The following is a 24642-nucleotide window of genomic DNA, read 5'->3' on the forward strand; positions in this document are numbered from 1 at the left end:
AAAGGGATCCTGGTATTTTACTAACCTCTGCTGGTCGGTTTCTATCAAGAAATGTAAATAGAGGCAGTTGCCAGAAAAATAAAAATAGAAAGTCCCTCAGCAGAATGCAATTCTGGTATTCTACTGACCTCTACTGGTCGTTTTCTATTAAGACAGTTAAATAGAGGCAGGTGAACAGAAAAAAAAGTCCCTATGCGGAAGCAGACAAGTCCTAGGACAGATCTCCAGAGCCCACAAAGTACATACAGATATAAGTATATACTAAAGTATATACAAGAGGTCTTGAATGCTCGACCTAAAACGCTTTGGCTAAAGAAGGAATGAAAGTAAGAATCCTTTACCATAACATAGCTGTGGTCGTTCAGCCAGTAGGGCTTCTGGGCGCTGCATGGGAGATGCTTACTGCCCACAGAGGCTGAAATCTAAGGTGTGAGCAATGAAAGGAGGGGTATGTCTGGTAGAAAATGTGTCCATCCTCAGCAGGACTGGAGTAGAGGGGGCAGGACCACCCACCAGGTGCCCCCAACCGACCGCCTTTTGCCCCTCCTGGCATGGGTGGGATCAGCAGGGCGAGACCCCCGACCCCTCAATGTGCACCCACCAGGGCAGGAAGGAGAAATGTGTTTAAGAAGCATAAACCGGTGGGACCAGGAGCTTCAATTTATATCAATAATTCGCTTTTTATCGATTTCCATTAGGAGGAAAGATAAGAAGAGGAAAGATGGGGGACAGAGCGGGGGGGGGGACTGGAATCAGAGCGGGGGGGGGCAATGGGACAGGAGAGAGAGGAAAGGCAGAGAGGGGCAGGGGTAGAGGAGAGAAGCGAGGAGGAGAGAGATGGAAAGAGGGGGTGCGAGGAAGGAGTGTGGGGGGGGGGAGGGACACACACAGAGAGGGTGGAACCGAGGGGAGCAGAGTCAAACACTTAGCGGCAAGAAAGACCAAGGAAGGAAACTAAGAGAAGAAAGAGAGACACAGAGAAACAATCGGGACACTGGGAAAGAGTGGACGAAAGAGAGCAAGAACAGAAGGTAAGAAAGAGGAAGAAACAAAAGAGGGACCACGGAAGAGGGAGCGACAGAGAGAGAGAGACAGAGAGGGAGAGATAGAGTAGAGAGAGAGAGAGAGAGAGAGAGAGAGAGAGAGAGAGAGAGAGAGAGAGAGAGAGAGAGAGAGAGAGGCAAGGGAGGGACCACGAAGAATGAGAGAGAGCGAGAGAGCGACACTATGGGAGAGAGAGAGAGTGACAAGGGAGGGACCACAGAAGCATGAGAGAAACGGAGAAGAAGAGATAGAGTGGAGAGAGTGAGAAAGAGGGAGAGAGAGAGAGAGAGAGAGACAGGGGGAGAGAGAGAGACAGGGAGAAAGAGTAACAAGGGAGGGACCACTGAAGAATGAGAGAGGGAGGGAGAGAGAGAGACAGAGAGGAAGAGATAGAGTGGAGAGAGAGAGAGAGACACGGGAGGGACCACGAAGGATGAGAGAGAGAAAGAGAGCGACACTATGGGAGAGAGAGAGTGACAAGGGAGGGACCACGGAAGCATGAGAGAAACAGAGAAGAAGAGATAGAGTGGAGAGAGAGAGAGACAGGGAGAAAGAGTAACAAGGGAGGGACCACTGAAGAATGAGAGAGAGAGAGAGAGAGAGAGAGAGAGAGAGAGAGAGAGAGAGAGACAGAGAGACTGAGAGGAAGAGATAGGGTGGAGAGAGAGAGAGAGAGAGATAGAGAATGGAGGGGCCACGGGAGGGGCGGTGAGGAGAAAGAGGGTGAAAAAGGTGAAAGAGGGAGGGACCAGAGAAGAATGGCAGAGAGGACCAGGAGGGGGGTTTCGGGTCTGGGTGGAGGGGGGTGTAGTGAGAGGCAGACAGAATTACGAATTCGAGTGAAGTAGAAATATTGAGAATAAACAAGAGAGTATATGCTTTGGGGGCGGGGCCAGAGGGATGAGAGAAGGACGCACGGACAGGTGTGCGTGAGATGGGGACACACCGCCTGTGAAGCTCCAGCAGGATGTGTGAATAGATGAATAAAGCAGAACCACACCAAAGGGAATGGATCGAGATCATTTGTAATGGGGGGAGGAGAAAGAGAGGGAGGGCGGAACTCTTCTGGGCAACGTGTCATGGGTTCGAAGGGTGGGCTGGAGGGGGCTTCCGACCCTAGCAGTCCCCCGCTCTCTTCCAGTACAGAGGGAACCCCAGGAGGTTGTACAGGAGAACAGGCCTCTGTACCCCCTCCAATGGGCGATGACGGGGTGAGTGCTCCCTGAGGCCTCGTGAAGAGGCAGGAGGCGCTGAAGAGTGATGTGTCTCACAGGTAGTGCCAAGGTCTTCTGTACTGTCTAAGCACTACACTCTCTGCCTGTCACATCTGTGTTTACCATTACTGGGTCTCATGGGTCATGCCAAGCTCTCATGTTGTTTCTAAGTACTACACCTCTGCCTGTCACGTGTGTACCATCACTGTGTCTCACGGGTCATGTCAAGCTCCCACGTGGTGTCTAAGCGCTATACTCTCTGCCTGTGACATGTATATACGGGTCATGCCAAGCTCTCATGTGGTTTCTAAGCACTACACTCTCTGCCTGTCCCGTGTGTACCATTTCTGGGTCTCATGGGTCATGTCAAGCTCTCATGTGGTTACTAAGCACTACACTCTCTTCCTGTCACATGTGTGTACCATTACTGGGTCTCATGGGTCATGTGAAGCTCTCATGTGGTTTCTAAGCTCTACACTCTCTGCCTGTCACATGTGTGTACCATTACTGGGTCTCATGGGTCATGTGAAGCTCTCATGTGGTTTCTAAGCACTACACTCTCTGCCTGTCACATCTGTTTACCATTACTTTGTCTCAGGGGTCATGTTAAGCTCTCCTGTGGTTTCTAAGCGCTATAATTTCTGCCTGTCACATGTATATACGGGTCATGCCAAGCTCTCATGTGGTTTTTAAGCACTACACTCTCTGCCTGTCACATGTGTGTACCATTACTGGGTCTCATAGGTCATGGCAAGCTCTCATGTGGTTCTAAGTACTACACTCTCTGCCTGTCACATGTGTGTACCATTACTGGGTCTCATGTGTCATGCCAAGCTCTCGTGGTTTATAAGTACTACACTCTCTGCCTGTCACATGTGTGTACCATTAGTGGGTCCCAAGGGTCATGCCAAGCTCTCCTGTGATATCTAAGCGCTATACTCTCTGCCTGTGACATGTTTATACTGGTCATGCCGAGCTCTCATGTGGTTTCTAAGCACTACTCGCTCTGCCTGTCACATGTGTGTGCCATTACTGGGTCTCATGGGTCATGTGAAGCTCTCATGTGGTTTCTGAGCACTGCACTTTCTGTCTGTCACATGTGTGTACCATTATTGGGTCTCATGGGTCATGTCAAGCTCTCCTGTGGTATCTAAGCGCTATACTCTCTGCCTGTGACATGTATATACGGGTCATGCCAAGCTCTCATGTGGTATCTAAGCGCTATACTCTCTGCCTGTGACATGTATATACGGGTCATGCCAAGCTCTCATGTGGTTTCTAAGCACTACAATCTCTGCCTGTCACATCTGTTTACCATTACTGTGTCTCAGGGGTCATGTTAAGCTCTCCTGTGGTTTCTAAGCGCTATAATCTCGCCTGTCACATGTATATACGGGTCATGCCAAGCTCTCATGTGGTTTCTAAGCACTACACTTTCTGCCTGTCACATGTGTGTACCATTACTGGGTCTCATGGGTCATGCCAAGCTCTCATGTGGTTTCTAAGTACTACACTCTCTGCCTGTCACATGTGTGTACCATTACTGGGTCTCATGGGTCATGCCAAGCACTCGTGGTTTCCAAGTACTACACTCTCTGCCTGTCACATGTGTGTACCATCAGTGGGTCTCACGGGTTATGTCAAGCTCTCCTGTGATATCTAAGCGCTATACTCTCTGCCTGTGACATGTCTATACGGGTCATGCCGAGCTCTCATGTGGTTTCTAAGCACTGCACGCTCTGCCTGTGACATGTATATATGGGTCATGCCGAGCTCACATGTGGTTTCTAAGCACTACACTCTCTGCCTGTCACATGTGAGTACCATTACTGGGTGTCAAGGGTCATGTCAAGCTCTCCTGTGGTATTTAAGCGCTATACTCTCTGCCTGTGACAGGTATATACAGGTCATGCCGAGCTCTCATGTGGTTTCTAAGCACTACACACTCTGCCTGTGAAATGTATGTACCGTGCCTGTGTTCTCTGTCCGCAGCCCGTCTGATGCCGGCCCCATGGATGACCGACTGCCGTGCAAGGGACGCGTCTCCATCTCAGGTACGTCCGTCTCATTGAAGGGCTGTCTTGCCACTGGTGGGGCGCATGGTCTCTTTACCGGAGTATGTTGTCTATTCCTGGCTTGGGCTGGGTTGTGATATTAGCGGAATATGTTGTCTCGCCACTGGAGCACATGATCCCCTTCCTGGGGTAGGTTGTTTGCCCCTGAGTAGGTTGTCTCACCCCTGGAGTGGGTTGTCTCACTCCTATGAGTAAGGTGTCTCACCTCTATAAGTTGGGTGTCTCGAGCTGGAGTAGGGTGTTTCACCTCTGGAGTCGGGCATCCCTAAAATGGAGTGAGTTTTCTCACTCCTGAAGTAGGGTGTTTGATCCCTGGAGTTGGCTCTGTCCCCCCTATGAGTAGGGTGTCTCACGCCTGGGTGTGGGTCTCACTCTTGGAGTAGGTTGTCTCACCTCTAAAGTTAGGTATCTCGCCACTGGAGTACAGGATCCCCTTACTGGGGTAGGTTGTCTCGCCCCTGAGTAGGTTGTCACACACATGGAGTGGGTTGTCTCATCCCTCTGTGTAGGGGGTCTCACCCCTAGACTGGGTTGTCTCATCCCTCTGTGTAGGTTGTCTCGCCCCTGAGTAGGTTGTCACACACATGGAGTGGGTGGCCTCACCCCTGGAGTAAGTTGTCCCGCCCCTAGAGTGGGTGGTGTCACCCCTGGAGTGGTTTGTCTCGGCCTTGGAGTATGTTGTCTCACCCCTAAAGTGAGTTGTCTTGCTCTGGAGTAGGTTGTCTCTCCCCTGGAGTGGGTGGTGTCACTCATGGAGTAGGTTGTCTCCCCCCTGGAAAAGGTTGTCTCATCCCTGGAGGGGGTGGTGTCACTGTCACCCTTGGATTAGGTTGTCTCACCCCTGAGTGGGTTGTCTCTCCCCTGGAGTGGGTGGTGTCACTCATGGAGTATGTTGTCTCATTCCTGGAGGGGGTGGTGTCACTGTCACCCTTGGATTAGGTTGTCTCGCCCCTGAGTAGGTTGTCACACACATGGAGTGGGTGGCCTCACCCCTGGAGTAAGTTGTCCCGCCCCTAGAGTGGGTGGTGTCACCCCTGGAGTGGTTTGTCTCAGCCTTGGAGTATGTTGTCTCACCCCTAAAGTGAGTTGTCTTGCTCTGGAGTAGGTTGTCTCACCCCTGAGTGGGTGGTATCACTCATGGAGTGGGTTGTCTCATCCCTGGAGGGGGTGGTGTCACTCATGGAGTATGGTGTCTCATCCCTGGAGTGGGTTGTCTCATCCCTGGAGGGGGTGGTGTCACTGTCACCCTTGGATTAGGTTGTCTCACCCCTGAGTGGGTTATCTCATCCCTGGAGGGGGTGGTGTCACTCATGGAGTATGTTGTCTCATCCCTGGAGTGGGTTGTCTCATCCCTGGAGGGGGTGGTGTCACTCATGGAGTATGTTGTCTCATCCCTGGAGTGGGTTGTCTCATCCCTGGAGGGGGTGGTGTCACTCATGGAGTATGTTGTCTCATCCCTGGAGTGGGTTGTCTCATCCCTGGAGGGGGTGGTGTCACTCATGGAGTATGTTGTCTCATCCTGGAGTGGGTTGTCTCATCCCTGGACGGGGTGGTGTCACTGTTACCCTTGGTGTCACTGTCACCCTTGGATTAGGTTGTCTCACCCCTGAGTGGGTGGTAAGGGCCTATCAAATACCCAGTTCCTGAACCCCCAAGACCGCCAATGAATATAAAAGAAAGCTGCTCTCAGCTAAGACCCCTGCATCCGAGGGAAACAACAGCCAAGTGGTGTCTCGAAGTCCCTTCTCTATGTCTATGTCACACGAGTCAGCAAGAGTTGTCTCTAAGGAAAGTTGGTGCCATTTTATTAGGATCCATGTACAATGTACAATAAAAGTGTGTATGTGACTGCAGCCCAGGCTCATAGTCAACGTATTGGGCCCCGATTGACGTCACACTCTTTGTAAGCCTGGGGCCACGGGTCCCGGGCCTTGTGGGCACTCCACAGCTCTACACTCTGTACCCGAACCGTGCAGCACTCACTTCATGTATGAAGCCCACAGTCTACAATCTCCTCACCCCTGGAGTCTGTGTGGAGCGGTAAGTGCACACTCCATGCACGTCAGCAGGTGGTGTGAGGGGTGGTGGTGGGTGGAGGCTGCTGTTGTTTTTCTGTTCAGTTTTTATTGTGTCCTTTTTTGTGTAATGCTGGGATGTTGTTACAGGTTGGGTTTGTGTTGTATTGCTGCGTTGTGCTTGTTTTGCAGTAGAAGGGTGTTGTGATATTTTGCTGTATAGTCATTTTATGCTGTTCCGTTTGTTGTGTTATTTTTATTGCTTTATGTCGTTTGTCTTACCATTTTATGTAGTGCTGGAGTCATGTTGCATTTTTGTGTTATGTTGTTGTGAAGTTATGCTATGCAATTATGCTGTTACATGTTATTGTGATGTGCACTTTTGTTGTGCAGTACATGTGAAAGGGCCTGCGTCAGTCTTACGCCTGCTGTGAGGCAGGCACAAGATTTTGACGTAACGGCGTCCTAGAAGTGACGCAGTGAAATCTCATAGATTTCACTGCGTCACTTCTACGACCCTTTCTTGCGTCAATACGCCCCCCTTGCATACATTATACCTGGCGCAGGTATAATGTGGCGCAGGCGTTTACAAAGTGACGCATTTACCTAGATGCGTCACTTTGTAAATATGTCGCAACAAGGCGCATATTTTATGCCACTGGTGCGTCACAAAAAGTGACGCACCAGCGGCGTAAAAGTGACGCAAGGGCTCATAAATGAGGCCCTAAGACTCTGGGCAGACTGTCACATGTACACACACCCCTCTGTAGATAAACGTGCATTGACTGCCCCCAGTGGGCGAGGGTCCGAGGTAAGAGGGGCCCCGGGAGGTGAGCTCCTCTGCTAGAGGTGAAGAGGCTTCTAGGCGCTACAGAGGCTGCTCGAAGACTCACTCAGGCCTCCCGGCGCTCTCATTGCTCACTTCTAGTTGTGTGTTATTAGTGCCAGGGCTGAGGTCAGGAGGCCTCTGTAGCCCGCACCACACACTGCCCCTGCCACGCTGCCACGTACAGCACCATCACAACTGCTCACATCACACTCCTGCAAGTGTGACCGTAGGGACTATTCCAGGCCCCAAAGCTTATAGGAATGACTTGGGAGGCAGGTAATACGCCTTTTTAATGTATACTGAACTAATAATTAACTGTTGTTGTGGTCATCTCTAAATTAGCCAGACAGCGCCACCTTGTGGCAGACTGTCATAAGTGCCAGTGTTGACAATTAAGTGATGGTGATGAGCACTGGAAACCACCGGCTCAAATTAGGCAGAGCTGTTATGCCTTAAGTTTCCTTATGTTCCTTAAGGTGGACTTCGGGGCTCCTAAATACAATGAATTACAGTAGTACAGCCGCGAAGCAATCAAGGCCTGGACTACTGTTTTCTCGGATGCAGGGGGCAGTAGGGGAAGAACCTTCTGTAGCTTCCTCAGAGTGCCAAGACAGGCCCCTGTCACTACCACTGCCTGTGGGTCAAGTTTAAGTGAGTCATCCTGCCATACCCCGAGGCTCCTGATCTTTGGGAGTGGGGGGGCCTCCATGCAAGGAGGCCATGACAGTATGGGGTTAGCTTGGCTTTTCCACCTTTCTCTTTTCTTTATGTGTTTTTCTCTTTCTTGCTCTGGGTCAAAGTTTACTGAAGTCAAATAAATGCAGATGCCCAAAAATGTGTTGGTGGCCCCAGATCCTGCCCCTCCCAGCCCCAGGGCCAAGGACCCTGCTCCTCCCCAGCAGGGCGACCTCAGATCCTGCCCCTCCCAGCACAAGGATCTCAGACCCCAGATCGTGCCCTGCCTCCCAGCATCAGGAGCTCAGACCTCAGATCCTCCCCGGGCCTCAGACCTCCTCAGATCCTGTCCTTCCCAGCCCCAGGGCCTCGGACCCTGCCCCTCCCAGCAGAGGGCCTCTGACCTCAGATCCTGCCCCTCCCCGTGCCCCCCCCCCCCCCCACTCCCCCCTCCCAGCATCAGGAGCTCAGACCTCAGATCCTCCCCGGGCCTCAGACCCCATGCCTGCTGCTCTCCTGCCCGCGCCTCTTCCTGCTCCCCCCCCCCCCCCCCGGGTGTAATTTGGGGCCTGGCTGCACCGCAGTGGCCTCGGCCTCGTCTGTCCTGGCAGCCCGGCGCATTCCCTAGCCTTCCCCGGGGCGGGAGCACAGGCCCCCCCAAACCATCCCCGGCCTTTGATGTGGGATTCCCCCCCTCCCGAGGGTCATGGGAGTGACGGGCACTGGTGGAGCGGCAGCGCCCTCTGCCGACCGCCGTCGGGAGCGCAGGCAGGATTGTATGATAAATACAGGGAGAACCAACCGTGTATTACTCCGGGGCGGGGCTGGGGGGATGTGAACTGAGCTCCCCACCCCAACACCCCCATCTCCAAACTCTCATCCGTGGTTGTGTCTGCAGAGGAGCACACGGCTCCCTGATGAAGAGACTGCTGCTAGTGCTGCTGGGATCTCATCAGAGGCTCCGACGCGGGTGTGATGAAGGTCTGCTCAACCCCACACTACTTTGCTGCAGGCTGTTGTAATAAGGCCTCATCATCACACACTGGGGCATACATACAAGGAAAAGGCGCAGCGCCACGCGGCAGCAGATTTCACAGCACGCGTCATTTAAAAACAAGCATTGGAAATGCAATAGGTCTCGGATTTATTTGAGTTAGAGCTAATGGAATTGTAAATGGCAATGTCTTTTCGCCATGTGTTATGGAGTGTATGCATGTGGTGTGTAGTGGAATTATGTGGGTTGGATTGGAATTATAGCAATGGTGGGATGCTGCGCTTTAGATAAATATGTTTAAAAGTAAAGTGCGCCATACTGCGATTGCTACAATAGTTAATTGTGGATGCGTTAACAATTGATGTGTGCACTGATGGCTGGTGGTGTGTGTACCTGAAGAAATTGTGCACTGATGGCTGGTGGTGTGTGTGCCTGGCGGAAGTGTGCACTGACGGCTAGGGGTGTGTGTGCCTAGTGGAAGCGTGCACTGCCGGCTGGAGGTGTGTGTGGCAGGTGGAAGTGTGCACTGACGGCTGGTGGTATGTGTGCCCGGTAAAAGCGTATAGAGACGACTGGTGGTGTGTATGCCTGGTGAAAGTGTGCACTGATGGCTGGTGGTGTGTGTGTGTGTGCCTGGTGAAAGCGTGCACTGATGGCTGGTGGTGAGTTTGTGTGTGCCTGGTAAAAGCGTGTACTGACGGCTGGTGGTGTGTATGCCTGGTGAAAGTGTGCACTGATGGCTGGTGGTGTGTGTGTGTGTGCCTGGTGAAAGCGTGCACTGATGGCTGGTGGTGTGTACCTGGTGAAAGCGTGCACTGATGGCTGGTGGTGTGTGTGTGTGTACCTGGTGAAAGCGTGCACTGATGGCTGGTGGTGTGTGTGTGTGTGCCTGGTAAAAGCGTACAGAGACGACTGGTGGTGTGTGTGCCTGGTAAAAGCGTACAGAGGCGACTGGTGGTGTGTGTGTCTGGTGAAAGCGTGCACTGATGGCTGGTGGTGTGTGTGGCTGGTGGAAGTGTGCACTGACGGCTGGTGGCGTGTGTGCCTGGTTAAAGCGTACAGAGACGACTGGTGGTGTGTGTGCCTGGTGAAAGCGTGCACTGACTGCTGGTGGTGTGTGCCTGGTGAAAGCGTACACTGATGGCTGGTGTTGTGTGTGCCTGGTGAAAGTGTGCACTGATGGCTGATGGTGTGTGTGTTTGGTGAAAGCGTGCACTGAAGGCTGGTGGTGTTTGTGCCCGGTGGAAGCCTGCACTGAAGGCTGGTGGTGTTTGTGCCCGGTGAAAGCATGCACTGACGGCTGGTGGTGTTTGTCCCCGGTGAAAGCATGCACTGACGACTGGTGGTGTTCGTGCCCGGTGAAAGCGTGCACTGATGGCTGGTGGTGTGTGTGTGTGGTTGTGTGTGTGCTTGCATGTGTGGTGGTGAGTGGGTGGTGTGAGAGTGTGATGTGAGAGTGTGTGGTGTGAGAGTGTGTGTGTGTGGTGGTGTGTGTGTGTGGTGTGTGTGTGGTCTTATGTGTGTGGTCCTATGTGTGTGGTCTTATGTGTGTGTGTGTGGTGGACTTAGTTCGGGTTTTCGTACCCTGCACACTCACACACTGCCCCTACACACACACACACTACTCACCCTGCACACTCACACACTGCTCACCCTGCACACTCACACACTTCTCACCCTGCGTAATGCGAAAAGACCTAGCTCTGCCCTTTGGCCTGTGCTGTAATCATACAGTAGGTTGTGAGTGGTTGCGCTTGATTGGTTGGGGCGTCCCCTCCTTGCTGCTCTCCTCACCGAGGGCCGGCTGCCTCCATGAAGCTCCCAAGACACCTGTTCAGCTGTTCTTTGTTTTAGTGTTTGTCAGTGCACCGTGTAAGCGCACAAGCATACCCTGCTCTCTCTGGAACACTCACACTGCTGAGTCACTCTCACTCTGTAGTCACTCTCACTCTGGAGTCACTCTCACTCATGCAGTCACTCTCACTCTGTCACTCACTCTGCTGCCAATGATGCTGCCACTCATCACTCTGCTGTCACTCTCACTCTGCAGTCATGCTCACTCTGCAGTCATGCTCACTCTGCAGTCATGCTCACTCTGCTGTCACGCTCACTCTGCTGTCACGCTCACTCTGCTGTCACGCTCACTCTGCTGCCATTCTCACTCTGCTGTCACTCATGCTGTCACTCTCACTCATGCTGTCACTCTCACTCATGCTGTCTCTCTCACTCTGCAGTCACGCTCACTCTGCTGTCACGCTAACTCTGCTGTCACGTTCACTCTGCTGTCACTCATGCTGTCACTCTCACTCTGCTGTAACTCTCGCTGTCACTCTCACTCATGCTGTCACTCTCACTCAAGCTGTGACTCTCACTCATGCTGTCACTCTGCTCTCACTCATGCTGTCACTCTCACTCTGCTGTCACTCTCACTGCAGTCACTCTCACTCCTGCTGTCACTCATGCTGCCACTCTCACTCTGCTGTCATTCATGCTGTCACTCTCACTCTGCTTTCACTCTCACTCTGCTGCCACTCTCACTCTGCAGCCACTCTCACTCTGCTGTGCAGTCACTCTCACTCTGCAGTCACTCTCACTCATGCTGTCACTCATGCTGTCACTCTCACTCTGCTGTCACTCATGCTGTCACTCTCACTCTCACTCTGCTGTCACCCATGCTGTCACTCTCACTCTGCTGTTACTCTCACTCTGCTGTCACTCTCACTCTGCTGCTCCTCTCACTCTGCTGACACTCTCAATCTGCTGTCACTCTCACTCTGCTGTCACTCTCACCCTGCTGTCACTCATGCTGTCACTCTCACTCCGCTATATAAATATATAATATAATAAATACTATAAACGCACTGAAATGAACAAGAGGGTCTGCTGTCTAACGTTTTCTCCACATCGCTCCCCCTTCTGCAATTATTTTCGTCTATGCCCTGAGCATAACTCATGTGACTTAGAGGGTCCATGATGGGGGAAAACACCAAGTGCAGATATTCGTAAAATGAGTCGCAGTTCACATTCCGTTCAACATAAGTCAGCACTGCAACCTCCCCCTCCTCCTCTGGCCCTCCGGCCGAAGCAGAGCCCACCCCTCCAGGCACAGGTAAGTTACAGGCGCCCCTGCAGAGCAATTGCAGATGTGACACATCAAGTGTACGAAATTGGCACAGGGTCTCCTGGTTACCAATCCGCAGCATCGCAGCCCCCTCCCCCTTTTATGCATTTTGGTTTTGCCCATGCACAGCCTACACCGCAAATCACTGTAAGTTGCAGAAAGCCCTGCAGGGGAATCCCGGAGGACATTAAAAATATGATATGCACAGAAATGAAACAAGGGGGGAATCGTGTTAAAGGGGCTGTAAGAAGCGGGACTGTGTGATGTGAGGATCATTTATATAGCGCACTAGCACTCCAAGGAGCATCTTGGCGCTTTGACTCGTACAGCTGACGGATGGTCACAGCTTGACTGTCCTCAATCAGCCGGCAGAAGTTAAACCAGTGTTTTACAGACTGAGTCGCCAGGCTATAGATCCAAGTTTTAAGAGATTTCCTAAACTTCTGTTCAGAAGTGATTGCGCGGAGTTGCTGGGGCAGTTTATTCCATGCCTTTGCACCTAGTACTGCCAGGGTTTTTCCTCCCTTAGTTGCCAATCTGAATTTAGGGACAATCATCAGATTGGCTGTTGCGGATCTGAGTTCTCGAAAAGGATTGTATTGCCTGAAGTTTTCATACAGGTACCATGGACCATGCTTATGAAAGGCCCTAAAAGCAATTATCAGAACCTCAAACAAGATGCGCGTCTGAATAGTAAGTCAGTGAAGAGCATCCAGCGCAGCGGCCGAGGATTTTCTTGGCCATCTCAGGACCAGTCTTGCTGCCGCATGCTGGACCATCTGCAGTCTGTGCAGGGCAGAGATATTTGCCCCCGCATTCAGACTATTGCAATAATCCAATCTAGATGTAATCAGCGCCACTGCGACAGTGCGTCTGGCTGACAAAGTCAGGAGATCGAAACATTTCCTAAGGCCCTTTATGATGTTAAAACATGAGCCAGCAACTTCCCTTGCCTGTTGTTTGAACGAAAGGGTCTCATCGAATTTAATCCCTAGATTTCGTGCTGCTAGGATAGTGTTAGGCGGAGCTTCTGCCTCTTTTGGCCAGCACATCTGGGGGAAAAAAAGATGATTTTTTCCAAAAGGCAGAATTTCCGTTTTGGCGGAATTGCATTAAAGGTGGTTATTAGTCATCCACGCAAAGGTCGCAGTCAGACACTCTTTCAGGGTCTGTTCGGCGTTTGTCGAGTCCTCATCTAGGACTAGGACCAATTGTGTGTCATCAGCATATGCTATTGCGCTGATGTTGAAGGAGGAAATTAGTTCAATCAAGGGGGCCATATACAAGTTGAATAGAGTAGGGCTCAGACTTGAGCCCTGAGGTACCCCTGACCGAACCTCCTTCTCTTCGGAACAGAACTGGCCCAGCATAATAACCTGCCGTCTATACGTCAGAACATTTTTGAACCATTTTAACACGGTGCCCGCTAAGCCTGCACTAGTCAGGTGATGTAGTAAAATAGCGTGGAACACCGTGTCAAAGGCAGCAGATAGATCCGATAGGATCAGGACAGCTCTCTTGCCCTGATCCAATGCAGTTCTTATGGTCTCTGTTGTAAACAGTAGTGCAGACTCTGTAGAGTGGTGTGCTCGGAAACCAGCTTGATTAGGATGAAGAATATTTTTCTGCTCCAAATAAGCCGTCAGCTGCTTGTCGACACAGGCTTCTGCCATTTTACATAAGGCTGGGAGAAGCGAAATGGGCCGTAGATTAGATAGGACTGTAAGATCCCGTAGAGCTTTTTTCTGTAGGGGTCTAACAGCTGCAACGTTCCAGTGTGCTGGGATCGCGCCCGTGTGGAGTGATGAGTTAAGGATAGAATTTATAGCTATTAACAGTGCTGGGGGGCAAGGGTCAAAAGGTGATCCTGACTTGATTTTAGATATAGCCTGGAGAGAATCTTCCAGACCAATCGGGATAAAGGTCTCCCAACATGCTAATTGAGAGTTTCTGGTATCAGTAATATCCGTTACCTCTTAATCCTCCAGCTTAACCCGAGGGAAATCTTTTATAAGATTAGTTATTTTCTGTTCAAAGAAAGTCGCTATCTCTTCACAAAAGGTCTGGGATGGCGGAATTTCCTGCAAGAATATTTTGGGATTCCTGAAACTATTCACAATTTGAAAATGTTCCTTTTGCTTATTTTTAGTGGCTTCTATCATATTTGTATAGTAGGTCACTTTAGCACGTTTAATTAATGCATGGTAGTCCCTCCTAGCAGCCTTGTAGACCTCCTGATCGTTTCTATTATAATGTCAACGCCGTCTCCGCTCCAAAACTCTCACTTCTCCTAATGTTTCTTTTAATTAACTTGTATACCAGGGAGCAGATTTTCTCCCTTGTCTAGATCTAGTCTTTGTCCCTCGAGTTTTCATCCTTTCTCCGATATTCCTCATCCACCCCTCATAACTCTGGTTGTCAATAGTCGCGCTCCCCAACAATGATGGTCGGCTCTCCTTCACCCCGCTGTTAAGATCTGGATGCTCTATAATTTCCCCCCAGCGTGGGATAGGTGTCCCATTCCCTGGTATAACCGTCTTCATATCCTTATTTCAATCCACATTAATGCTAAAAGCAATGTATTTGTGATCCGACCAAGTTTGAGTCAGAGAGGATTCTACCTTCATTGTATCCAGATTTGAGCTAATGCAATCTAAGATGTGCCCTCCCTTATGTGTGGGTTCCACTGTTCGTATCGTCAATCCCAAAATGTGTAGAGTCTCTTTAAAACACAACACGTGTCTCAAAACGATCGCTTTCACGATCGCTTTTGTAAAAAGAAAAAAAAAACGGCGAGTGGCGCACGTGCGCGTGCCACTGCCAGCATATGTTTTAGCCACGATAATTCAAAACATATGGCCTCTGGTGCACGTAACAGACCCCAATAGGCCACAGGCAGAGCTACACGACCGCCTATGGCCTATTTCGTGTTCTGTTTAAAAACAGCAGACACGCAAAGGCCAATGGAAATGGACCTTGGAAATCAACATGCACAGCTATGTGGAATTTCAAGGTCCTTTTTCAAATTGCCCGGAATAGGACTCTCGTCGCTGCGCGACACTGCTGCGCAGTGTACGCAGAGCCCGAGCCCTAAACACACAGAGGATAATTTCCCACATTTGGAAGCATAGAGAGATAGATAGGTGCCTTTTCATGCATACACGCACATCAGTTTTGAGGACATTCCCACCCTGAAAATGCTTCTAGCCCTGCACTTGCCAGAAGTAGTTATGAGTGTTTTAAAGTTGAGAAAATCATTGCGAATGATGGAACGCCCACAAACAGAACTTGAGCAATTTCCATATCAACAAATCTCATTTGGAAAGGAAATTTCCCACGTCCCAAATTCACTGATTCGGGAACTGGAATTTGTACTTATCGAGCGGTCACCTCATATGAGGCACCGCGTGTTACATGATTTCGGAGGTCCTCACACGGTGAACACACGGTGGGATGGAAACCTTAGCGTGTGAGTGAAAGCTGTTCACATGTTTGTGGGATGGTAGGAGTAGCTGCTGAGTATGGCTCAATGCAAAGCCACGCCCCTTTCCTTAGCCCCCCACTTCCATGGCTGCTTACACAGTAATGGCCCCCCAATGTCCCACTCCCTTCTCCAGCCCTGTCCCCCATCCTCTTTCACACGGTGAGATTTCCTAAAGATTGGCAGGTCTATAATTAGGTGTTTAACATGTTGGTGACCTGATCTCCATGTGACATTGTCATGATCTCTGACATACACGTGTTTTCCTGATAAACTGCGCACACGGTGAACCCTGTTTATTCTGATGGGTACAGCGCCTTCCGGTGCACTAGAAAGGAAGGGATGCCCTGTCCTTGGCACTCACAGACCCCGCCTGCAGTACTCTCTCTTGGCAGGGCCTGGGCAGAAACCACGCTCCTCGTCTGCCCAGCTGCCCACCAGCTGCCTCCAGCCCCAGCCATGCCCACAGCGCCCGAGGGCACGTGCCTCACTAGGAGCGAGAGAGGGGGTAACTCTGTTCAATCATGTATTGATAGCAACGCAGTACTGCTGCGGGACTACCTCAGAGTACCGTGGTACTACAAGCTCAAAATACATGCCGTGCCGTAACATAGGCCCCTGCAGCCTCCACAGTGTGGGGGGCCCGAGCTCCAGGGCCCCCCTCAGCACAGTACCCTGGCTTGAGAGCTCCTGACGAAGCCCTGAGTGGGCCCCAGAGCTCCAGGGGCCCACTCAGCACAGTACCCTGGCTTGAGAGCTCCTGACGGAGCCCTGAGTGGGCCCCAGAGCTCCAGGGCCCCCCTCAGCACAGTACCCTGGCTTGAGAGCTCCTGACTGAGCCCTGAGGGGGCCCCTGAGCTCCAGGGCCCCCCTCAGCACAGTACCCTGGCTTGAGAGCTCCTGACTGAGCCCTGAGGGGGCCCCTGAGCTCCAGGGGCCCCCTCAGTACAGTACCCTGGCTTGAGAGCTCCCGACTGAGCTCTGAAGGGGCCCCAGAGCTCCAGGGGCCCCCTCAGCACAGTACCCTGGCCTGAGAGCTCCTGACTGAGCTCTGAGGGGGCCCCTGAGCTCCAGGGGCCCCCTCAGCACAGTACCCTGGCTTGAGAGCTCCTGACTGAGCTCTGAGGGGGGCCCTGAGCTCCAGGGGCCCCCTCAGCACAGTACCCTGGCTGAGAGCTCCTGACGGAGCCCTGAGTGGGCCCCAGAGCTCCAGGCCCCCCCTCAGCACAGTACCCTGGCTTGAGAGCTCCTGACTGAGCCCTGAGGGGGCCCCTGAGCTCCAGGCCCCCCCTCAGCACAGTACCCTGGCTTGAGAGCTCCTGACTGAGCCCTGAGGGGGCCCCTGAGCTCCAGGGGCCCCCTCAGCACAGTACCCTGGCTTGAGAGCTCCTGACTGAGCTCTGAAGGGGGCCCCTGAGCTCCAGGGCCCCCTCAACACAGTACCCTGGCCTGAGAGCTCCTGACTGAGCTCTGAGGGGGCCCCCTCAGCACAGTACCCTGGCTTGAGAGCTCCTGACTGAGCCCTGAGGGGGGCACAGAGCTCCAGGGGCCCCCTCAGCACAGTACCCTGGCCTGAGAGCTCCTGACTGAGCTCTGAGGGGGCCCCAGAGCTCCAGGGGCCCCTCAGCACAGTACCCTGGCTTGAGAGCTCCCGACTGAGCTCTGAAGGGGCCCCTGAGCTCCAGGGGCCCCCTCAGCACAGTACCCTGGCTTGAGAGCTCCTGACGGAGCCCTGAGTGGGCCCCAGAGCTCCAGGGGCCCACTCAGCACAGTACCCTGGCTTGAGAGCTCCTGACGGAGCCCTGAGTGGGCCCCAGAGCTCCAGGGCCCCCCTCAGCACAGTACCCTGGCTTGAGAGCTCCTGACTGAGCCCTGAGGGGGCCCCTGAGCTCCAGGGGCCCCCTCAGCACAGTACCCTGGCTTGAGAGCTCCTGACTGAGCCCTGAGGGGGCCCCTGAGCTCCAGGGCCCCCTCAACACAGTACCCTGGCCTGAGAGCTCCTGACTGAGCTCTGAAGGGGGCCCCTGAGCTCCAGGGCCCCCCTCAGCACAGTACCCTGGCTTGAGAGCTCCTGACTGAGCCCTGAGGGGGCCCCTGAGCTCCAGGGGCCCCCTCAGCACAGTACCCTGGCTTGAGAGCTCCTGACTGAGCCCTGAGGGGGGCACAGAGCTCCAGGGGCCCCCTCAGCACAGTACCCTGGCTTGAGAGCTCCTGACTGAGCCCTGAGGGGGGCACAGAGCTCCAGGGGCCCCCTCAGCACAGTACCCTGGCTTGAGAGCTCCTGACTGAGCTCTGAGGGGGCCCCAGAGCTCCAGGGGCCCCTCAGCACAGTAACCTGGCTCGAGAGCTCCCGACTGAGCTCTGAAGGGGCCCCTGAGCGCCAGGGGCCCCCTCAGCACAGTACCCTGGCTTGAGAGCTCCTGACTGAGCTCTGAAGGGGCCACACAGCTCCAGGGGGCTCCTCAGCACAGTACCCTGGCTTGACAGCTCCTGACTGAGCTCTGAAGGGGCCCCTGAGCTCCAGGGGCCCCCTCAGCACAGTACCCTGGCTTGAGAGCTCCTGACTGAGCCCTGAGGGGGCCCCAGAGCTCCGGGGCCCCCTCAGCACAGTACCCTGGCTTGAGATCTTCTGACTGAGCTCTGAAGGGGCCCCTGAGCTCCAGGGGCCCCCTCAGCACAGTACCCTGGCTTGAGAGCTCCTTACTGAGCCCTGAGGGGGCCCCAGAGCTCCAGGGGCCCCCTCAGCACAGTAACCTGCCTTGAGAGCTCCTGACTGAGCCCTGAGGGGGCCCCTGAGCTCCAGGGGCCCCCTCAGCACAGTACCCTGGCTTGAGAGCTCCTGACTGAGCCCTGAGGGGGTCCCAGAGCTCCAGGGGCCCCCTCAGCACAGTACCCTGGCTTGAGAGCTCCTGTCTGAGCTCTGAGGGGGCCCCAGAGCTCCAGGGGCCCCTCAGCACAGTACCCTGGCTTGAGAGCTCCCGACTGAGCTCTGAAGGGGCCCCTGAGCTCCAGGGGCCCCCTCAGCACAGTACCCTGGCCTGAGAGCTCCTGACTGAGCTCTGAAGGGGGCCCCAGAGCTCCTGGGGCCCCATCAGCACAGTACCCTTGCTCGAGAGCTCCTGACTGAGCCCTGAGGGGGCCCCAGAGCTCCAGGGGCCCCTCAGCTCAGTACCCTGCCTTGAGATCTCCTGACTGAGCCCCGAGGGGACCCCAGAGCTCCAGGGGCTCCCTCAGCACAGTAACCTGCCTTGAGAGCTCCTGACTGAATCCTGAGGGGGCCCCTGAGCTCCAGGGGCCCCCTCAGCACAGTACCCTGGCTTGAGAGCTCCTGACTGAGCCCTGAAGGGGCCCCAGAGCTCCAGGGGGCCCCCTTAGCACAGTACCCTGGCCTGAGAGCTCCCGACTGAGCTCTGAAGGGGGCCCCTGAGCTCCAGGGGCCCCTCAGCACAGTACCCTGGCTTGAGAGCTCCTGGCTGAGCCCTGAAGGGGCCCCAGAGCTCCAGGGGGCCCCTCAGCACAGTACCCTGGCTTGAGAGCTCCCGACTGAGCCCTGAAGGGGCCCCAGAGCTCCAGGGGCCCCTCAGCACAGTACCCTGCTTGAGAGCTCCTGACTGAGCCCTGAGGGGGCCCCTGAGCTCCAGGGCCCCCTCAACACAGTACCCTGGCCTGAGAGCTCCTGACTGAGCTCTGAAGGGGGCCCCTGAGCTCCAGGGCCCCCCAGCACAGTACCCTGGCTTGAGAGCTCCTGATTGAGCCCCGAGGGGGCCTATTCCATGCACCCTGCAGGGGGCGCTGCCGAAGGTCTGTTGCGCCACTGAATAGGTGATGTGATTGGCGGCTGCAACGCGACCAGAAAGCTGCGACTGCCATTTTATGACTTGGGCACTCAAACTCGGTCATCAAAACAAATAAGCAATAAAGGGGCATGGAAGGAGTGCATGAAACCCCCGGCCCATGTGTGTGTGTGGGGGGGGGGGGATGCAGGGAAGGGGCACATGAAACCCCTGGCCCATGTGTGTGTGTGGGGGGGGCAGGGAAGGGGTGCATGAAACCCCTGGCCCATGTGTGTGTGTGGGGGAGGGGGGTGCAGGGAAGGGGTACATGAAACCCACGGCCCATGTGTGTGTGTGGGCGGGGGGAGTATCGCTGAGGAACACCCTCTGGGGTCAAATTTAAAATATTTTTTTCCGCCCTGTGGTGGTACTGCTTGCTACTACGTTGCTCGGCACAGACCACAGCGGCATGTAATAATGGGCGTGGCTTCGGGGTTGCCCAGCAACGGGTCTTGCCCGACCATGGGGAGTTGGGTGCGGGGCCTGGTTGCAGGCCAGACCCTGCGGTGAACCCACCGGTGAACATGGCCTAGTTAAGTATGGCAATAAAATATTATTTTGCATTAAAAAAAAAGAAATACACTGACATTTTTTTTTAAACTAACATTATAATTTGGCCTGTATATAATATTTTGCTAAATATTAAAAACTCCTGAGAAAGCCACTGAAAAAACCCAAAGGTTAAAGTGGCATTCGAACTAGGTGAAAAAGTCAGTTAAAATGTTACATTATGATCTCCACAAACACTGAAATCCACCTGTTCAAGTTAACAGAACTAATTATAACTCGTGCTCCCGCCATACACCGTGTTGTCGTCGATGATGCCCTTTCAGATGTTATCAGACATGGTATCACTAATGTCTTAACCTCTTCGATGCTGATGACGGCACCCGGCCGTCATGCGTCACGATGGGCGTGTGCTGATGACGGCCGGGGGCCGTCATGACCGCGCCCGCGATTAGAACCTTCAGCACTGCGTCGGAATACGCGCTGCAGTGATGAAGATAAAGCACGTCATGGGTGATTTAATACGTGAAGTCCTAAGGGCTGCAGGGTAAGGGCGCGAGTGATAGTTACTTCAGTAAACTGTAAGTGGCAAAGTTCAGCGTTCTTGTTTAGTTCAAAAGGCTACCGCGGCATCACGCATCATGCCGACCCAAAAATATATTTTTTAAACTTATCCCCAGGGAGACTCTCTCTACCTCCCCCATCCCATAAGTGCAGGGGGCATTGCCGCCCCCAGTGCCCTTTTTTAGAGCATTTTCAGGACAAACGGGCCAAGTTCTTGGGACATGTAATTGCGGCTGCAACTATTCTGCTCATGGTCCGCCGGCCAATCGGAGCACTCCCTCCAGCCAATCGGAGCACTCCCTCCAAGAAACCATATCAGCCAACCAGAACAATTGAATTTTTTTATTCAAGCCAAATTCTCAATATATCTATAAATTTTGTACCTTCATTTCTCAAAATTGCTGGACAGAGTTACACCAATTCACAAAAAGCATATATTCTTAGTGAAGTTCTGTCCGTCCGCCAAATATGGCCAAATTTGGTGTAATTCCATTTAGCCATTTTGGATGCAGTGCTGTCTAATTGTCCCAATGGAAATTGCATGGGAATACTGCATTTTGGGACCCCCTTTTTTCGGTCCCCAGTTGAAGGATCACCCAGAAACTTTTCAGTAAGGAGCAAAGAGGGTGTAATTTTGTTTGGAAAGATTTGCGAAGGTTCGTCAAACAACACTATAGTTATTATCAAAACAAAAAACATTCTTCTGATGGAAAGTCTGACCCAATTATTACTACACAGTGGCGACCACAGTGACTGGACAGGGATGGTTTCCACCCAGGGGCTCTGAGGGGCATCAAATGAGACAACGAGAGTGAAGCTCGGGGTGTCTATGATGTCACCCAGGACCCTGAGGTGAAAACATCCCTGGAGTCCACTTTTTACCCATCTATAATGTTATGTTGTGTATGCCCCCCAGAATCACTGGCCCTGCCTTCGACTGCTTCACAGGGACAGAGGAGTAATGGAGGACCCATACATTGAATGGCCCCTTATCCCTACCGCTCCCTACCTCCCGGACCGCCATCCTCTTCTTGCTCGTCCTGATGTGCTCTGTGCTCTGCACTGACAGGAGAGGTCTGCAGAGCCGCCTGGAATTAATTTACAGCACAGGAAGAGTGGGTAAAAAAACAAACCTGAAAATCACTGTTAAAAACAAAGGTTGAGGTTATGTTAGAGTTAGCTGTTAGTTGTTATCTTAACTCAATGTTTAATTACTAAAAAAAACTCAAATTCATAAGTTATAGTATACCGAGATAACTGTAAATTAAACCTACTCCATACCATGCCTATGACTTCAGACATTACATCACTTATGACATCACCAATGACATCTCAAATGACACAATTGAATGATGTTATTTAGCCATTGTGACAGCATCCTATAGGGTTTGTGAACTTGAAGTAATTCAACACACACACACACGTTCCTACCGTTCCTACCGTCATGACGTGTGTTCATTTCTTTTACTTCCACACTTGGCTATTTTTCTTTTCACTATCTGTTTTTTCTTAGTGTAATTTGTTTATGTTGCCTTCCTTCCATTTGTCACTTTTTTGGCTTTCTTGTTTTGTCTTCCTGTAGGTTTACTGTCCTCTCATGGTGTTTTCTTGCCCATTCTGTTTTTTTGTTACACCCACAGTTCTCAGCATAACATTCTAGGCAGGTGTATTTCACACATTATTTATTCACTATTTTTAATAAAAACGATAGTACATTTGAAAATGAAAAAAGTGAAAAATGCCAGAAGCCTGTCTGCTGTTTAAAACTGTACATGTTTAAACCTATTAAAAACATTTCAACATGATTTAGTTTTGAATATTAAGGGCCCTATGTAGGTCGCCAATTACCGGTCGCCAGTTACCGACCGGTATTTGGGAATTGACATGCAGGTGGCATTTAATTTACAGACTCGGTATATTTACCGATTCGGTAAATTTACCGATTCTGTAAAATACCGAATCGGTAAATTTACCGAATCGGTAAATACAGATGTAGGTGGCACTGGAAACAGTGCCACAGGCCATTACCGATTCGTTATTTACCATGTAATACTATTACATGGTAAATAACGAATTCCAGTGTACATGCACATCTGTGCATGTACACCTGTGCCATGTGGCACACAGACATGCCCTAAGGGCATATATGTGTGTCACATGGCATACAAGCCAGTAACAGGGGTGCAACAGGGTGTCAAAGTGACACCCTGTCCCCTTTGTAAAATCGGTAATTTTACCGATTCGGTAATTACCGAATTGGTATTTGCTATTGAATCCTATGGGCTTCAAGGCCCATAGGAATCAATGGCAAATACTGATTCAGTAATTACCGAATCAGTAATTAACGAATCTTACCGATTCTGTATTTTTACCGAATTTTTTACCTACATAGCAATTACCGAATAGTAAATACCGAATCGGTAAAATTCGGTATTTACCATTCGGTAATTTGCTATTACCTATATCTAGGCCTCAATATCTTTAAAAAGTTCTTCAATAGTTTCACACTGCTCAAAATCTAATACTGAGATTTTACCTGTTGGTCCATTTTAAGGTCGAGCCTAGAGGCAGCGCGCATGCGCTGCTCTGTGAGGCATGCTGTATTGGAGTATGCAGTTAAAGCTCTGCCCACTCTCCGCCCATATTTGTAATCGGCTTGTCTCATTGTCCTTTGTAAATGCTGGCTTCTGATTCATTGATAGGCTTGTTAGTCCCTCCTTGGTACCACCTTGTCTGCATTTGTTACCTCCCATAACGACTTAGCCTTTTGCTTGGCTTGTTACACGGTCTGCGTTATAAGTCGGTGAGCACTATTTTTTCATTGACTAATGGGGTCAATGGCGGCTGCTTCTTGTATTTGAAACGTGCCCACACAGGACAATGGCGACCGCTTTTCGTATGGAGAGCTATGCCGCTCTAACTTTAAAAGTGGCTGCCCCCTATCCCCACAGCACTCATGGTACAATGGCGATGCTTTTTTTTTTATTTTTTTACTTTTAAGATGAACGTGTCATCCGCTTCAGGGACACCGCACTTTCTTTCAGCTTTTATTTAATAAACTTTAATAGTGAGTGTGGCGCCTGCTTCTGGGACACCACGCTCTGATTCTTTTAATCTTAAATGGTGAGCGTTGCGCCCGCTTCAGGGACAACACGCTCTGTTTCTTTCTTTAAAAAAAAAACTTTATTGGTGAACACAGCACTTGCTTCACAGACACCGTGCTCTGCAATACAATAGGCCTCACGTTTGCCAAACTTTGACCTATTGTTATTGTAAGTTACAATGCCGTTTAATATTATGAAAGGCATAGCCATTTACAATGCCAATAGCTCAAAATCTCGCAATTGCGAGACCTTTTCCACTGTAAGTGCTGGTTAAAAGTGTGCATCACTGTGGAGCCGATCAGTCACACACAAAGACAATGGTGACCAGAGGTGCACACATCACTTTATTGCATAGGACGACCAGATATGCCAAGTCTCTGGTGCTGAGCACCTGTTCCTTCTGTTTGCCCAGTTCTCCTGGTGTAGTGAGTAGATGGTTTGCGTTGTCCCCCGTTTACCGCTTCTTTCCTCTCCCCAGACCTCCGGATCCCCCTGATGTGGAAGGACACTGAATATTTTAAGAACAAGGGAGGTGAGTTGGGTTCCCCTCCTCTCTCGTGTACTAGTTTCCGCTCTGTTCCCCGGTTATCTACCTCCTTAGGTGTATGTCTCCCTACTGGTCTTATCTCTCTCCTTACCCTGTGTGTGTCTCTTGGGATCTCTCTCCTTACCCTGCGTGTGTCTCTCCTCTGGTCTGATCTCTCTCCTTACCCTGCGTGTGTCTTTGCTCTGGTCTGATCTCTCTTCTTACCCTGCGTGTGTCTCTTCTCTGGTCTGATCTCTCTCCTTACCCTGCGTGTGTCTGTGCTCTGGTCTGATCTCTCTCCTTACCCTGCGTGTGTCTGTGCTCTGGTCTGATCTCTCTTCTTACCCTGCGTGTGTCTTTGCTCTGGTCTGATCTCTCTTCTTACCCTGCGTGTGTCTCTTCTCTGGTCTGATCTCTCTCCTTACCCTGCGTGTGTCTGTGCTCTGGTCTGATCTCTCTCCTTACCCTGTGTTTGTCTTTGCTCTGGTCTGATCTCTCTCCTTACCCTGCGTGTGTCTCTTCTCTGGTCTGATCTCTCTCCTTACCCTGCGTGTGTCTCTCTCCTGGTCTGATCTCTCTCCTTACCCTGCTTGTGTCTGTGCTCTGGTCTGATCTCTCTCCTTACCCTGCGTGTGTCTGTGCTCTGGTCTGATCTCTCTC

At 51.8% G+C, this 24642-nt stretch overlaps 1 protein-coding gene across 9 annotated transcripts in view; it reads left to right on the plus strand.

Annotated features, from left to right (window-relative positions):
* Nucleotides 1–24642, plus strand: part of RTKN (rhotekin) — a 570155-nt gene that overhangs the window by 443890 nt on the left and 101623 nt on the right. For all 9 annotated transcript variants that reach the window (XM_086964364.1, XM_086964365.1, XM_086964369.1 and 6 more), the window contains exons 3-4: nucleotides 4251–4312; nucleotides 23935–23988. In XM_086964364.1, the coding sequence (XP_086820490.1) occupies nucleotides 4251–4312; nucleotides 23935–23988 (116 nt within the window). The remainder of the gene's footprint in view (nucleotides 1–4250; nucleotides 4313–23934; nucleotides 23989–24642) is intronic.

The sequence above is a fragment of the Lissotriton vulgaris genome, chromosome 3_2 (genome assembly GCF_964263255.1).
Source record: "Lissotriton vulgaris chromosome 3_2, aLisVul1.2, whole genome shotgun sequence".
Classification (NCBI taxonomy): Eukaryota; Metazoa; Chordata; class Amphibia; order Caudata; family Salamandridae; genus Lissotriton; species Lissotriton vulgaris.